Source organism: Triticum aestivum, chromosome 3D (genome assembly GCF_018294505.1).
Source record: "Triticum aestivum cultivar Chinese Spring chromosome 3D, IWGSC CS RefSeq v2.1, whole genome shotgun sequence".
Classification (NCBI taxonomy): Eukaryota; Viridiplantae; Streptophyta; class Magnoliopsida; order Poales; family Poaceae; genus Triticum; species Triticum aestivum.
In genome coordinates, this window is record NC_057802.1 from 384,772,642 (window position 1) to 384,789,074 (window position 16,433).

At 46.2% G+C, this 16,433-nt stretch overlaps 1 protein-coding gene across 3 annotated transcripts; it reads right to left on the reverse strand.

Moving 5' to 3' along the window:
* Positions 1-281: 281 nt before the first annotated feature.
* LOC123079066 (auxin-responsive protein IAA6) lies at positions 282-3,439 on the reverse strand. Of its 3 annotated transcripts, XM_044501738.1 has the most exons (8): positions 3,166-3,364; positions 2,739-2,983; positions 2,289-2,658; positions 2,014-2,188; positions 1,156-1,418; positions 886-1,033; positions 725-788; positions 282-603 (listed from the first exon to the last, which is right to left on the reverse strand). In XM_044501738.1, exons 3-8 carry the CDS (start codon positions 2,608-2,610, stop codon positions 568-570), a joined length of 1,008 nt encoding a protein of 335 aa, XP_044357673.1. In that variant the 5' UTR covers positions 2,611-2,658; positions 2,739-2,983; positions 3,166-3,364; the 3' UTR covers positions 282-567. The 3 variants fall into 3 exon arrangements, with proteins under 3 accessions (XP_044357673.1, XP_044357672.1, XP_044357671.1); XM_044501737.1 differs by lacking the exon at positions 2,739-2,983 and having other exon boundaries at positions 3,166-3,439; XM_044501736.1 differs by lacking the exon at positions 2,739-2,983 and having other exon boundaries at positions 2,289-2,667; positions 3,166-3,434.
* Positions 3,440-16,433: the final 12,994 nt, after the last annotated feature.

Sequence of the window (16,433 nt, forward strand, 5' to 3'; positions counted from 1 at the left end):
GGCATCAGCACATATTTTACTTTCGGCAATTTTATGGTTTGGTCAAACCTTTCTCATGGTCTTCGTGACCACAAATTTAGAAAGGGGTGTGGTTGGAAAGATAATATCGAATTAACAACTCAGCTAGTGGACCCTTCAGCCTTTTTATATCCTGAACTTCTATAGCATATTCCACATGAAGTTGCTACTCCATATATATCGTTCGGTGGTGTGATGCTATCAGGACAGGCCAGGTGCTGGTCCTCTTTTGTCATGAACAGATTTGCATGTCAGGTTACAAATTTGTCAGAGAAAATAGGCGCCAAATCTATGTAACTGAATCAAGAACTATAGCGTTAAATACAAGGTAGCCTAATTTACAAAATAGGCAGGATATCTCCATGCATCTGCGGTATGCTAATTCATCTCACTACAAGAAAAAAAAAGGGTACTGAACTACTAATCCTCAAAAAGGATAACGATCTCCAAACTGACCACAGGATTTAGGTCTCCCCTGCTTCTTAGGAGTTCTTTTAGTTTGCGGCTTCAGTGAGCAACATTCCAAATGGTTTGAAAGGTGTCACCATTTCAGCCATTTGCTGCTCTCTCAGGAGTAGCTCCAATCTGAAACAAAAGAAGAAAAAAAAAACAGAATTCGAAAGAGTCAGCTGTGGCTCAGTTTGGGCAATCTAAACATGTACCTGATATCGGCACAAATTAACAGAAAAGTGCAGCTGCCACTTACCAGACCATGGGAAAGCTCTGAGCTTCTCAGAACCCTCAGCCTTTTAGCGGTTGAGACAAACACACTGCAGTAGTTATTATATACAAGCAGTTTAGATGGTGTCGAGGAGCTTAACACAAATAATTTGGGAAAACTGTATATGATGGAACAATCAAGCTTACTTCCAAGGGACATCCCCAACCAGCATCCTGTCTCCTTCACCGTCTTCGTAAACTAGAGTATATTCACCGGACCCGTCTAGCAACTGCGAAAATATTTTTTCATCTGCTCCTTGCTGTGTACGTTCAACCTTAGACGGGTCCCTTTGCACTGCAACATGGTCATATGTAAGTTGTAATAAAAAGGAAGATATCAACCTAGTTTTGATATGAATTGACAGTTTGAAACTAAATCAAAGTACTTATTTTATTTGTATTATTGTTAATTCGTACCTTGAAGAAACCCGTGGAAGAGATCTTTGACAGCCAATGAAAGTCTCTCGTAGCTGTCACATGCTGCAAGATCAACTTTCCTTCCAATGGGGATCCCATCCATGTTGATTTTTACAAGAGGGCTTTTCTTGCAGTCAAGCACGGCCTTGGCATCGGCTTCACCGATTTGCGGTTCAGGGGGCTGTTTGGATGCACTAGTGCTTGCAAGGTTTCTCCTGAATGACCGGATTGGAGGCCAGCCGACCACTGGAGCTGCAGCCCCTCTGTATCAGATTAGAGCACGGTGAGTTCTTCTGTGAAAGGCCAGCCAAATAAATACTTGCATGCTAGTTTTATTGGACTAAATAGCTGGATATTTACGGCGAAGGGCTAAACAACGTTCATGGTTCATTCTAGTATTCACTTTTTCTATTTGTACTGCAATTGTTACCAAAAAAAACTATACTACCACTGTACTAGAATGTTATTAATAATCCCACAAGACAGAAACTGTAAAAGATGGGCAAAATAACAGTGTCTTCAGACTTGAGCAAAAAAGGCAACCATCTTTTAAACAAAAAACTAATATAAAGTAAAGCAAGCTTTTGGGAAGGAAACCTTTGAGCCTTAGAGCCTCATGTTGACCAACTAAGAAGAACTGACCTTACGCCACTGTAAACTACTCCCTCGGTTCATATAAATATAAGATATTCTAATCTTTTTCTGAATTGGATGTATATAGACACGTTTTAGTCCGTATGTAGTCCTCGGATGATCATGGAGGAACAATCCTCGAATGAACTATCAAAGCAATCGCAGGCGTAGTTCCTTGGTGGGAGCAGAAAAGATAGCAAAGGCACCATGCAGGGGTATCATTACCTTCCCCGCGCCTGCGGTCTGTTGCCGATGTTGCGCGCAGGTGTAGCAGGAGGGGCATGTGCTGGTGGTGGTGGGGGACAGCACCCTTTCTTCCTCTCACCGACGGCCGCTGTATTTTCCTCCACTGCCAGTTCCTTCCCACACGCTGCTGCTCTCGCCTGCTCCTTCTCATAACCTTTAAACAACAGAACAAAGAGTATGTTTAGTTCACTGCTTCGACGGACCTGCTGTTACCATGTTCCAAGCACAAAAGCACAAGAAGAGCTGCTTGTTACCTTGTGCTTTGGCCTCAACCGTGTCCAGGAATCCCCTCTTTGCTCCGGTGGTGGCCGTGGAGTGTTTAGGGGGGTACCCAAGGGAGAGGGCCGGGCTCTCCTGATGCACCCTCTTCTCTCTTGAGCTGGCCGCTGGCTCTTCTTGTACGAGGCCAGGAAGGCCAAGCTTCAGCTCCAGTTTCTCGTCCTCGTCGCTCCCGAACCCTGTGTTTTTCGATCTGCCCTGCCTTGGTGCTCCTCCTCTCAGGCTCCATTCTTTCTCGTCCGGGATGAGATCCAGGAGTCGAGGCATGGCTTCTCTTTTCATGGAGCTTTCTTCCATAGGACTTGTTCTTGGCGAGCCAATTCAAGGTCTCCGAGACTCCAAATGCTACACCAGCTAGTAGAATAATATTAGTAAGAATTGATGTCAATGATATGAGAGTAGACAAGTTCAGTTGTACACTCAACTTAGCCTAGCGAAAAGTGCGAGACCAACGGGAAGCGTATGTTGAGGTCAAAGCGAACATGCGGAAGAGAGAGCAAGGGGAACCGGGAACTTGAGATCAAATCAACCCGTTTCTACTTTCTAGCGAGGAAGACAGAAGGTTTTGCGTCGACAAGACAAGACAGTAAGGAAGTAAACATGAAGGATACGGAAGCAGCTCGTGGCTGGATCGCTAGAGACAGAAGAATGGCTAGCGAGCGTGCATTCGCTGGAGGAAACACTCGCAGCAGTCAAGTCAGAGATCATGTCAAACAATCATATCAGCCAGCTCGTGTTAAAACCGTTTGAGGCAAGAAAAGAAGAAGCTGCAACCTCTTTAATTGGCAAACACCACTTTACTCTTAGCAAAGCAAACCAAAACCAGAAGCCACAGTGAACACAGAAACTCACCAGGAGACGAACTGAGGAGAGCAGACAGTTGAAGCGAGGCTTAGGAGGCCGAGGGGCGATGATGATGAGCTCCAGAACCAAGCGGGAGGTCGAGAAATGGCACCTTGGCTCTGTTACCGACCAGGCTTTGAGCGCGAGCGTGGCGTGGGTGCCTCGAGCTCCTTGCACGCTGCGCCTTTATAGGCTTTCTTCTTTCTTTTGTCCCTAGACTAGAGCTGGCCGGCCGGCTCTCCTTTTTATCCCGCCGCTTTTTTCGCTCCGTTTATCTGGACCGGACCGGTCTGGAGGAGAGCGTGAGTGCGTGCATCGCGCGTCCATCGGCGGCCGATTAGGTGTGTGGCCGGGGAGATTTGCCATGTGACACATTTAGAGAGAGATTCCGTTTGCGTTGCGAAAGAGGACGGACGATCGCGATGACCCGGTCACGGGGGAGTCGAGTTTGCGTGTCTCCCGTGAGAGCGTGCGTGTATCGTTCGTTGGCGGATGGATGATGATGGTGCGGTGGGCTGTGGCGGGCGAGGCGTGCGTGCTCCAGCTCCAGGACAGGAACATCCATCGGCACGCACGCCTATCCGGTCCGGTCAAGTGGGGGCGATGTGACGGGTGCCCCGCCTCGCCTCGCCTCGCCTCGCCTACATCTCTCTCTGCGTGTGTGGTGCTGCTGGTCACAACTCGGGAGGTAAAGGGGTGGTGCCGTATGGATTGGCTCCACTGCCTCTTCCCTCCTGTTCACACCTGGCCCGCCCGGCCGACCGCTGGGGGGACCGTTGTGGATGAGGAGGATTTTTTTTTCCTTTGTTTCCGCACCCACTTGTTGATGACCAGTCCCGGAGCTCCGGCGTCCCAACTCTTCTCTGTTCATCTAACGAAAAGGAAAAAAGACTCTTTTCTGTTCATGTTTGGCAGGAACAGCCGATTCGTGGGATCATGTTGGTGGTTGACAAAACTGTGCTCGTTGAGGCCCTATTTGGTTCATAAGTCCTAGGATTTTTTTTATTTCCAATTAAAAAATCACTAGTCTCTAAAAAGTCCTATCTGTTTGGTTTCTAGGATTAAACATGGACTAAAAGACCATGTTACAACTAAAAGTCAAAAAAGACTCTTCTTGAGGGTCTTTTTCCATAAGTCTCAAATGCCCACTTTAAGTCCCTCCTGTTTGGTTTAAATAGAAAAGGGACTTTTTAAAGTCCCTACACCAATAAGTCCCTGTAAACACCAGTTTCTATACCAATAAGTTCCTGTAAACAGACATCCCCTGAGTTATACTGACTAATACTAGTGTTGGAACACGTCTACTCCCACGTCCTCCACGCCACCAGCCCGCCCGGGTTCTGCGCCCACGGTGGCTCGTCCCGCACGTAGCTCACGCTCCCATAGAACTAGCTAGTTCAGTTGCAGTCTTAGGGCATGCACAATGTTGTTGACTCAGCTGTCTATAAGACATGCCACTTAGGATTCTAGAGATGAGTTGGATGAAAGAGAAACAAGAGAGAGGAAGAGGTCGTATACGTATAATTCTGCTGACGGTCGAATCCCGTGAAACTCGGTGGCTAACGACGCCTCTTTTCCCGTTGTATCGAATGTCGTCCGTAACGATGGCACGATGGTCGTTGAGATTTTTCAGGCGGACGTGGGTTTCTATAGACAACGAAACAGACGACCTGTTGTAGGAGGGAGGGTGTATGGAGTACTGTCTACAAGAGACGGGTGTACATGCCCTTATCCTGCCGTTGTATATCCGTGTGTATATATGTGTAACACTGTGCAGTCATAATATACAAAGAGTTTCACTCTCCAACTACTATAGTTGGCTCTACCAGGCGCATGCGTGCGCGCGGAAATGGAGGGCAAGATAATGTTTGCTTACTGTGCCAAGTCATTGACGATCAAATTTTCAACTGTTTGAGCATCCATCGACCGTGCAAGTTGATCGGGGTGGATGTTAGCTAGCAGTTGGCAGCACCTTTGACCCCGGGCCGTCTGAGCTTTGCTGAATTTGTTTCCTTGTTGCCTTCCCATACGAGTAAAATAATAGTAATAGTGTACCAAGTTTGTTGACTGTTGCGTGTATGTCCGAGCTTTGATAAGGGCGTGAGGCAACAGTTTACACTTCCAACGTGACTGAGCAAACAGCCTTCCCTCTGAAAATTCCAAATTTGCTACTAGCAATCACTGTTTCATGGGCTCGCTCTGCCGTGCCCTTCGCATAGCATCCAGCTGGCAGGGTCTGCATGCATGCAGTGCAACGCAGCGCCTGCAGTAGCATCTGTACTTTTCTTGCCCATCATCAGCAAGATGGACAAAAGTATCTTTAGGGAAAGAAAAAAAATAGCACCCTTATGCGCAAAGCAGGTCAATTTCACGCCGAATCATTAGATCCCTAATCAAGGTTAAGGCCCAATCAGTGCTAACTCCCATCCATTATTATTATCTTTAACAATGCCGTCTCTTGGTATCTAATCATTTACAGTCTAGTCACCTGCCAGCTCCTCTATTGCAAGGCAAAGAAATGGTGTACTGCGGCAAGAGCGGCCACGAACACCCGGCCCCTGTCATATTGATATTTGATATAACTCTTGCCTATCACTTGAATCTCAGTTACACATACATAATCTTAACTGGAGTGTACAAGAAACAATAGCACCTATAATTGACCAGCAAACGGAGGCAAGTCTTTATCTTTATTCAACGCACGTAGCTTGGTGGAGCGTACACAGGTAGCCAGGTACGTATAGGCCCAGAGAGAGGCCAACCAAGTGACACTCGAGCATGAGCAACGCTAGGAGACGAATTTGTGATGGCACGTAGAAGACTGAAGCATATACAGCCGGAAAAAGTCCATTTGTAAACCTTGAATTTATAGAGGTCGGGCGAAATAAACCCTCAAGTCGAAATCTCGGTCGAGTACACTATGCAATCCCGGTCTAAATCAAACCCTGGCATCGTTTGAACTGGGATTCGTCTGGTGGACCGGTCCGCTAGAGTATTTTTTCGTTCAAGAACAAAAGTTCCAAAAGGCGCGCACCCGGCTCCCCGCTGAACCAGCACGCTTTAGTTTTTTTTTTTTCGTTAAAAAAAAGCGCGTGGTGGTGGCTTGAACCGAAGATCACTTGTGGTTGATCGAATCAACAAACCACCAGGACAACACCTACGTTGTGTTCACTTTCTCCCCTTTTCTTCCTTTCTTTCTTTTTTCATTTTCGTTTTCATTTTCTGCTTTTTTCTTAAATTCGTGAACCGGCCCATTTGGAGCTATTGAATAGCAGGCGCGCAAAAAAAATCTGGAAAAGTTCTACGGGAGTGACTTGAACTCGCGACCTCAGTCTTGTTAGTTGCTGGAATTTGCCAACCAAACTAGTGAGTTCAACTGATAGATTCACGGCGCGAAACATTATGCTTCAAACTTCTTTTGAACATTCGAGAATATTATGCACTGAAGATTTTGTAATATTATGCACTGAACATTTTGGAAAAACTATAAATATATGTGCTGGACAATTTTCGAATATGCATTGAACATTTGTATTATGTGATAAACATTTTTGAAAACAAATATGAATGTATGCATCGTTTTTTTAAAAATACGCAGTGAACATTTTTGTAATATATGTTGAACTATTTTCGAATAAACATTGAACATTCATGGACGTTTGTGATAAACATCTTTTTTCATGGACGTTTTCGAATCCGTGAACATTTTGTTCAAAATTCGTAAAAAAAATTCTTTTGAAATTCTGGTTCACAAGGTTCTTTTGTTTTCGTTTGCTATTTCCTAGTAAGACGGCCACCGGTTTTTATACAGTTCAAAAAACTCAAGCTTTTAAAAAATTAGAAATTTACGGGATTCAAAAATAATATGCAAATTTGGAAAAAGGTTCGTCAATTTCGAGCCACTGCGTGCACTTCTTTTTGTTTTTTAACGAAAAAACAAAAGTGGGCCGGCCAGCAGGGTGTAGTGCCCTTTGCATATTTTTATTTCTAAAAAAAAAACTAAAGCGGGCCGGCCCAGCGGGGACCAGCGGTGCGCGCAGCAGCGTCCTCAGCGAAATCCCACCAATCCCGGTCATCCAAACGACCCGAAGGTTCAATTTAGACTAGGATTGCATAGTTTAGGGTGCAATCGGGATTTCGACTTGAGGGTTCGTTTCGCTGAACGTCTACAAGTTCAAGGTCTAAAATGGACTTTTTCCTATACAGCCATGTAGCCAGTGATGGGTGCGTGGCAGCTTGGTAAGAAGAGAAGAAACTCCGCATGAGCTAGGCACGTATATCGGCATATGCATGGCGCGTCCCAGACGGGTGGCCCGGCCCTTGTCGTTTGCATCATTGCTCGCCATTCCCCAGTCATGGCCGCAACGTCCGCATGTATACATGCATGCATGGTCCAATAGTCCCAGGAGCGTCGCAGACACAGCGGCAATGCACGCAAGATGATGGAGGGAGGCGCGCAGGGCAGGGCGGCAGGCTGCCAGCCGGCGACGGCCTGGGCTGGCTAATTGATGGGCACGGGACAAAACTGGGGATCGATCGAGCGGTCGACCAGCCGGTGGCGACGTCTCCCTCCCTCGCATCGCCCTCCGCTCGCTCAGGCCTGCAACTGCCATGGCCTGAGTCACCTGATCGACGCGCAGCCGTGCATGCATGCATGCGCGCTGATGCCGCCGGTGACGCCCGGCGCCCAGTCCGGTAGCTAGCAGTAGCAGGAGCGGTGGCAGGCCTGGCCGCGGCGTTGGCTCGGCTCAGCTCAACTTTACTTTACTGGGGCGGCGCGCACGTTTGGTCAGTAGATCATCGTTGTCCGTGCGGGCTCTGGGGTCTCGGTGGTTTTACGTTAGGAACAGTAGAGCTGCCTGCCTCGGTCGCAGGAGGCAGAGCGGCTGATATGGAAAGTTTACTGCTTGCATTCCCGTCGGCATCTCCTGGTAAATGAACGCCAGAGCGCGACCACTTCGTTCATAATGCGCGCGCGTCCTAGTCACAGCAAAGCATAGGACAACGACGCGTCAGCACCAAAGCAGGCCCAGAGCTGCTGGACGAGGATATGGCCGGCCTTCGGGGGTTGGAACTTGGAACAGAGCGAGCATACAGGAGAGCACCATGGTAGAAACCCCTTGTTCTAGCACTAGTACATGATTCCGGCAATGTTATCATAAATGTCCCGCCCCCTTCAAGTACCGTGTGATCATAGTGGGACTAACATAAATGATAACATCACACATATCTAAATAAAATAGATGATGCAATAAGTAATGATGATGAAAGATAAGCTTGTCATAACATAATATGTTACTATTGCTTCTTAGTCCCGTATGTAGCCTAGTTTCCTGATGATTGGCAACCTCAAACTTGCTAGATGTACGCCTGTTTACAGCATCTTAGTGCTGTCCTTGATGGTCCTGGCGGGACCAATGTTACTCATACGGTCTGCTGAGCAGTGTGTTTGTACTGTCGTAATCTTTGTGCAATTATGTTAGAACAAAACCTTGCTATTTTGTGTTGGAATGTACGTGGTCTATGAAACAATAGCTGCCTCCTCCTGCCATCTAGTTTGCATGCAGGAGTCCAAGCTCTAGATCATGGATTCCCATGTGGCTGCCTACCTGGGAGGATATCGCCTCAAGAACTTCGCGCACAGTCCAGTAGATGGAACTAGGGGTGGGATCTTGTTGCTTTGGGACGACTCTGTGGTAACCATCTCAAATGTCCAGATTGGCACCTATTTTCTCTCCGCAACTGTTCTCTCAACAATGCCTTAGATGCAAAGACTTTTAAGTTAACGACGGTCTATGGACCTACCAGAAGCATCCACAAGGATGACTTCTTTCTAGAGCTCACCTCTCAAAAACCGGCCGATGGAACAAAATGGCTGGTCAATGGAGGCTTCAATCAAATTTATCGTGCCAGAGACAAAAACCGTGCTAATGTTGATCGCGGTCGCCTTATGAGGTTCCGCAACACTTTGGCGAATTGTAGGCTAAAGGAAATTCATCTACAGAACCGGAAATTCACTTGGAGCGATGAACGCTCTAGTCCAACGCTGTGTAAACTTGATGGCTTCTTCCGCAATGATGATTGGGATGTCGAGTTCAGCTCCCACATTTTACATGCTTTATCATCTTCGCTCTCTGGTTACTATCCATTATTGCTTGCTAATGATGATGGCCCAAGGAGACCCAAAACATTCCGCTTCGAGAACTACTGGACAAAGATGCCTGGATTCAAAAAGGTTGTCGTTGATGCTTGGAATGAAGAATCCACCCATGGGGAGCCCTATCAAAGGCTCTTTCATAAGCTGAGGACTACTGCGAGTAGGCTTTGCTCTTGGAGCAAGTCACTTTTTTCAAACGCAAAGATTCAGTTACACATGGCCCTGGAGGTGATTTTGCTTCTCGACTTGGCTCAGGAGCATAGAGAACTCTCCAATGATGAAGCTGACATTCGGAGAAGGCTAAAGATGAAGATCATTGGATGGGTTGTACTGGAGAAATCAAGAAAGAGGCAAAACTCGAGAATAACTAATCCGAGGAGATGCTAACACCCGCTACTTCCACTTGTGGGTGAACCATCGTAGGCGAAAAAATTTCATCCATCGCCTCAAGCACAATGGTGGTTGGGTCACCGAACACAAGCACAAAGAGGATATTATCCACCGTCACTTCAAGAACATCGCCAAAAAGGAACCCTCGCACAAAACGGATATCAGCTGGGGCATTATTCCTACTTGAAAGTGCTAGTTATCGACTAGAGGGGGGGGTGAATAGGCGATTTTTATGAAAGTCTTCAAAACATGGAAGTTTCGAAGACAAACGATAGAAATGAACCTATTAACATGCAGCGGAAGGTAGACTACACTAAGCAAGCCATAGTCAAGTATTCAATGAAGTGAAAGCACGAAGACTAATAGCAACTAGGTAGTAAAGATCAGGATGGAAGATAGTATGAAGCCAAACAACAATAGAAGTCACACAGTGAAGTCAAACAGGTAACACAGGCAGACAATGACTTCACGAAGACAAACTGAAAATAAAGAGAGGGAGAAGATAGAACCAGTCGCTTGGTGAGGACAAGGATTTGTTGGACCAGTTCCAGTTGCTGTGACAACTGTACGTCTGGTTAGGGAGGCTGAGATTTAACTCAGAAGACCGTGTCTTCACCTTATTCCCCTTGAGCTAAGGACACCCGGTCCTCGCCCAATCACTCTGGTAAGTCTTCAAGGTAGACTTCCAAACCTTCACACACTTCGTTCACCAGCGATCCACAATGACTCTTGGATGCTCAGAACGCGACGCCTAACCGGCTGGAGGATTCACAGTCCTCAAGTGTAACAAGTCTTCAGGTCACGCGGACAGAAAGACTTCAGCGATGCCTAACACTCTTTGGCTCTGGGTGTTTGGGCTTTGTACTCGCAGGATTTCTCTCTCTCAAAAGCTTCGGAGGTGGGTTGCTCTCAAACGACAAAAGCCGTGCACTAAATCTGAGCAGCCACCAATTTATGGTGTAGGGGGTGGGCTATTTATAGCCACTAGGCAACCCGACCTGATTTGTCCGAAATGACCCTGGGTCACTAAGGAACTGACACGTGTTCCAACGGTCAGATTTCAAACACATGCGGCAGCTTGACTTGGGCTACAAGTAAAGCTGACCCATCTAGCTCTGGATAAGATTTGCTCTCATTGTCTTCGCTCGAAGACATAGGATTTTGGTTGAGCATCACTTCAGTCACTCTTTGTTCACTGGTACCCCACTTAATAGTACGGTGGTTCCTATGACTCAACAAAGAAGAAAAGGAAACAACGAAACAACTAAGTCTTCGCGCTCCATAGTCTTCATGCGATGTCTTCTCATGTCATAGTCTTCAATGTGAATATCTTCACATACCACCTTTGTCTTCAATGTCTTCATACATTTTTAGGGGTCATCTCCGGTAGGTAAACCGAATCAATGAGGGACTACTACCTGTGTTATCCTGCAATTCTCACAAACACATTAGTCCCTCAACCAGGTTTGTCGTCAATTCTCCAAAACCAACTAGGGGTGGCACTAGATGCACTTACAATCTCCCCCTTTTTGGTGATTGATGACAAACTGGTTGAAGTTTTCAACGGGGATAAAAGTATGTGAAATTGTAAAGGTTAAAGGTATTGTCTTCATAAGTAGCAACAGGCTCCCCCTGAAGATGTGCATATAAGTAATTTTCTTTTGGAATGCAAATGCACATGGCAGGTTGTACTTGTGGAGATCCTCTTCAACTTATGAAGACAATTCATCATGCATGATTTGATATAACGAAGATAATGAAATGCATAATGAAAAATGGACGTCTGCAATATGACTACGTGCGGGATTTATCATCGCACATGTGGAATTTATCATCGCACCACAGAATAGCAAACAAGTAGCAGCCGACCATCAAGTTTAAGTGTTACAACTCAAAGAACCAAATGTATCAAAAGCAAGAGTTGTAAACACTAGGCAAAATATAAAGCAACCGCCCGTATGGACCCGCTTGAAGACTATCAACTCATATGCTTCTCCCCCTTTTGTTAGTAAGGACCAAAAAGGTTTGAAGACATAGAGCCTCTACTCGTTCCCAGAAGGAGTAGGTGAAGCTGCAGGGTTGGCGTCGAGGTTTGGCGGTGCAGAAGAACTTGGTGCAGGGTCGACATGCGCTGAAGTTGGAGGTGGTGAGGTAGCATCATCTTGATCATCTATGACTCTGGCATTCACCGTTGCAGCTGAGGAGGAATAATCAGAGTCTTCAAGAGAGGGATTCCGACGCAAGACATCATTCCTTGGAGGAGTGGAGTCAAACTTGAATCTTTCAGTGAAGCCATCGTCTTGAAGATCTGCTTCAGCACTCAGCAATGTCAAACTCTTCCATGACCTCCGACAGGTTTCATGAGTGACATGTTGGGGAACGTAGCAGAAATTCAAAATTTTCTACGCATCACCAAGATCAATCTATGGAATAATCTAGCACCGAGGGGAAGGGGAGTGCATCTACATACCATTGTAGATCGCAATGCGGAAGCGTTGCAAGAACGCGGATGAAGGAGTCGTACTCGTAGCGATTCAGATTGCGGTTGATTCCGATCTAAGCGCCGAACCACGGCGCCTCCGCGTTCAACACACGTGCAGCCCGGTGACGTCTCCCAGGCCTTGATCCAGCAAGGAGAGAGGGAGAGGTTGGGGAAGACTCCGTCCAGCAGCAGCACAACGGCATGGTGGTGATGGAGGAGCGTGGCACTCCAGCAGGGCTTCGCCAAGCACTGCGAGAGACGAGGAGGGAGATGGGTAGGGCTGCGCCAAAGAGAGAGGAAGACTCATGTCCGTGGCAGCCCCAAAACCCCCACCATATATAGGGGAGGGGGAGGGGCTGCGCCCCCATCTAGGGTTCCCCCCCAGGGGTGCGGCCAGCCCTAGATGCATCTAGGGGGGCGGCCAGAGGGGGACAAAGGGGGGGGCGCACCCTAGGTGGGCCTTAGGCCCATCTGAGCCTAGGGTTTCCCCCTTCCTCCTTCCCTGCGCCTTGGGCCTCTTGTGGGAGGCGCACCAGCTCACCTAGGGGCTGGTCCCTTCCCATACTTGGCCCACGCAGGCCTCCGGGGTTGGTGGCCCCTCCCGGTGGACCCCCGGAACCCTCCGGTGGTCCCGGTACATTACCGGTGACGCCCGAAACTCTTCCGGTGGCCAAAACGGGACTTCCCATATATAAATCTTTACCTCCGGACCATTCCGGAACTCCTCGTGACGTCCGGGATATCATCCCGGACTCCGAACAACATTCGGTAACCACGTATATCTATTCCCTATAACCCTAGCGTCATCGAACCTTAAGTGTGTAGACCCTACGGGTTCGGGAACCATGCAGACATGACCGAGACGTTCTCCGGCCAACAACCAACAACGGGATCTGGATACCCATGTTGGCTCCCACATGTTCCACGATGATCTCATCGGATGAACCACGATGTCGGGGATTCAATCAATCCCGTATACAATTCCCTTTGTCTACCGGTATAGTACTTGCCCGAGATTCGATCGTCGGTATCCCGATACCTTGTTCAATCTCGTTACCGGCAAGTCTCTTTACTCGTTCCGTAACACATCATCCCGTGATCAACTCCTTGGTCACATTGTGCACATTATGATGATGTCCTACCGAGTGGGCCCAGAGATACCTCTCCGTTTACACGGAGTGACAAATCCCAGTCTCGATTCGTGCCAACCCAACAGACACTTTCGGAGATACCTGTAGTGCATCTTTATAGCCACCCAGTTACGTTGTGACGTTTGGTACACCCAAAGCATTCCTACGGTATCCGGGAGTTGCACAATCTCATGGTCTAAGGAAATGATACTTGACATTAGAAAAGCTTTAGCAGACGAACTACACGATCTTGTGCTAGGCTTAGGATTGGGTCTTGTCCATCACATCATTCTCCTAATGATGTGATCCCGTTATCAACGACATCCAATGTCCATGGTCAGGAAACCGTAACCATCTATTGATCAATGAGCTAGCCAACTAGAGGCTTACTAGGGACATGGTGTTGTCTATGTATCCACACATGTATCTGAGTTTCCTATCAATACAATTTTAGCATGGATAATAAACGATTATCATGAACAAGGAAATATAATAATAACCAATTTATTATTGCCTCTAGGGCATATTTCTAACAGTCTCCCACTTGCACTAGAGTCAATAATCTAGTTCACATCACCATGTGAATGTAATGAATCCAACACCCATGGGGTTTGTTCATATCTCGCTTGTGAGAGAGGTTATTAGTCAACGGGTCTGAACCTTTCAGATCCGTGTGTGCTTTACGAATATCTATGTCATCTTGTAGATGCAGCTACCACGCGCTACTTGGAGCTATTTCAAATAACTGCTCTACTATACGAATCCGGTTTACTACTCAGAGTCATCCGGATTAGTGTCAAAGTTTGCATCGACGTAACCCTTTACGACGAACTCCTTTTCACCTCCATAATCGAGAAAATTCCTTAGTCCACTAGATACTAAGGATAAGTTCGACCGCTGTCATGTGATCCATTCCCGGATCACTATTGTACCCCTTGACTAACTCATGGCAAGGCACACTTCATGTGCGGTACACAGCATAGCATACTGTAGAGCCTACGTCTAAAGCATAGGGGACGACCTTCGTCCTTTCTCTCTCTTCTGCTGTGGTCAGGTCTTGAGTCTTACTCAATACTCACACCTTGTAACACAGCCAAGAACTCCTTCTTTGCTGATCTATTTTGAACTCCTTCAAAAACTTGTCACGGTATGTATTCATTTGAAAGTACTATTAAGCGTTTTTGATCTATCCTTATAGATCTTGATGCTCAATGATCAAGTAGCTTAATCCAGGTTTTCCATTAAAAAACACTTTTCAAATAACCCTGTATGCTTTCTAGAAATTCTACATCATCTCTGATCAACAATATGTCAACAACATATACTCATCAGAAATTCTATAGTGCTCCCACTCACTTCTTTGGAAATACAAGTTTCTCATAAACTTTGTATAAACCCAAAATCTTTGATCATCTCATCAAAGCGTACATTCCAACTCCGAGATGCTTACTCCAGTCCTTAGAAGGATTGCTGGAGCTTTGCATACTTGTTAGCATCTTTCAGGATTGACAAAAACCTTCTGGTTGTATCACATATAACCTTTCCTCAAGAAAATCGTCGAGGAAACAATGTTTTGATATCCTATCTGCAAGATTTCATAAATAATGCAGTAACTGCTAATACAATTCCAACAAACTCTTAGCATCGCTACGAGTGAGAAAGTCTCATCGTAGTCAACTCCTTGAACTTGTCGGAAAACATCTTAACGACAAGCCGAGCTTTCTTAATGGTGACACTTACCATCATTGTCTGTCTTCCTTTTAAAATCCATCTGCACCCAACAGCCTTACGACCATCAAGTATTTCTTCCAAAGTCTATACTTTGCTTTTATACATGGATCCTCTCTCGGATTTCATGGCCTCGAGCCATTCGTCGGAATCCGGGCCCACCATCGCTTCTCCATAGCTCGTAGGTTCATTGTTGTCTAGCAACATGACTTCCAAGACAGGATTACGTACCACTCTGAAGTAGTACGCATCCTTATCGACCTACGAGGTTTGGTAGTGACTTGATCCGAAGTTTCATGATCACTACCATAAGCTTCCACTTCAATTGGTGTAGGTGCCACAGGAACAACTTCCTGTGCCCTGCTACACACTAGTTGAAGTTATGGTTCAATAACCTCATCAAGTCTCCACCATCCTCCCACTCAATTCTTTCGAGAGAAACTTTTTCTCGAGAAAGGACCTGTTTACTTCCAGATCTGAAATAGGAGGTATACCCAACTGTTTTGGGTATTCTATGAAGATGCATTTATCCGCTTTGGGTTCGAGCTTATCAGCCTGAAACTTTTTCACATAAGCATCGCAGCCCCAAACTTTTAAGAAACGACAACATAGGTTTCTCTAAACGATGTCGTCTCAACGGAATTGCGTGGTGCCCTATTTAAAGTGAATGCTGTTGTCTCTAATGCCTAACCCATAAACGATAGTGGTAAAGAGACATCATGGTATGCACCATATCCAATAGGGTGCAGTTATGATGTTCGGACACACCATTACATTGTGGTGTTCCAGGCGGTATTAATTGTGAAACACTTTCCACAATGTCTTAATTGTGTGCCAAACTCGTAACTCAGATATCTCTATGATCATATCATAGACATTTTATCCTCTTGTCACGACGATCTTCAACTTCACTCTGAAATTACTTGAACCTTTCAATAATTCAGACTTGTGTTTCATCAAGTAAATATTCTCAGCATCTACTCAAATCATCTGTGAAGTAAGAACATATCGATATCCACTGCGTGCCTCAGCACTCATTGGACTGCACACATCAAATGTATTACTTCCAACAAGTTGCTCTCTTGTTCCATCTTACTGAAAACGAGGCCTTTCAGTCATCTTGCCCATGTGGTATGATTTGCATGTCTCAAGTGATTCAAAATCAAGTGAGTCCAAACGATCCATCTGCATGGAGTTTCTTCATGCATATATACCAATAGACATGGTTCGCATGTCTCAATCTTTTCAAAAACGAGTGAGTCCAAAGATCCATCTACGTGGAGCTTCTTCATGCGTTCTATACCAATATGACTCAAATGGCAGTGCCACAAGTATGTGGTACTATCATACTATTTTATATCTTTTGGCACGAACATGTGTATCACTGCGA

Excerpts from the sequence above, each read along its gene's own strand:
- LOC123079066 (XM_044501737.1), bottom strand. The coding sequence starts at position 2,610 with ATGGAAGAAAGCTCCATGAAAAGAGAAGCCATGCCTCGACTCCTGGAT. Across the intron at positions 1,034-1,155 it reads CTTCCACGGGTTTCTTCAAG|TGCAAAGGGACCCGTCTAAG; the intron begins GTACGAATTAAC and ends ACCATGTTGCAG. Across the intron at positions 604-724 it reads CAGAGCTTTCCCATGGTCTG|ATTGGAGCTACTCCTGAGAG; the intron begins GTAAGTGGCAGC and ends CTTTTGTTTCAG.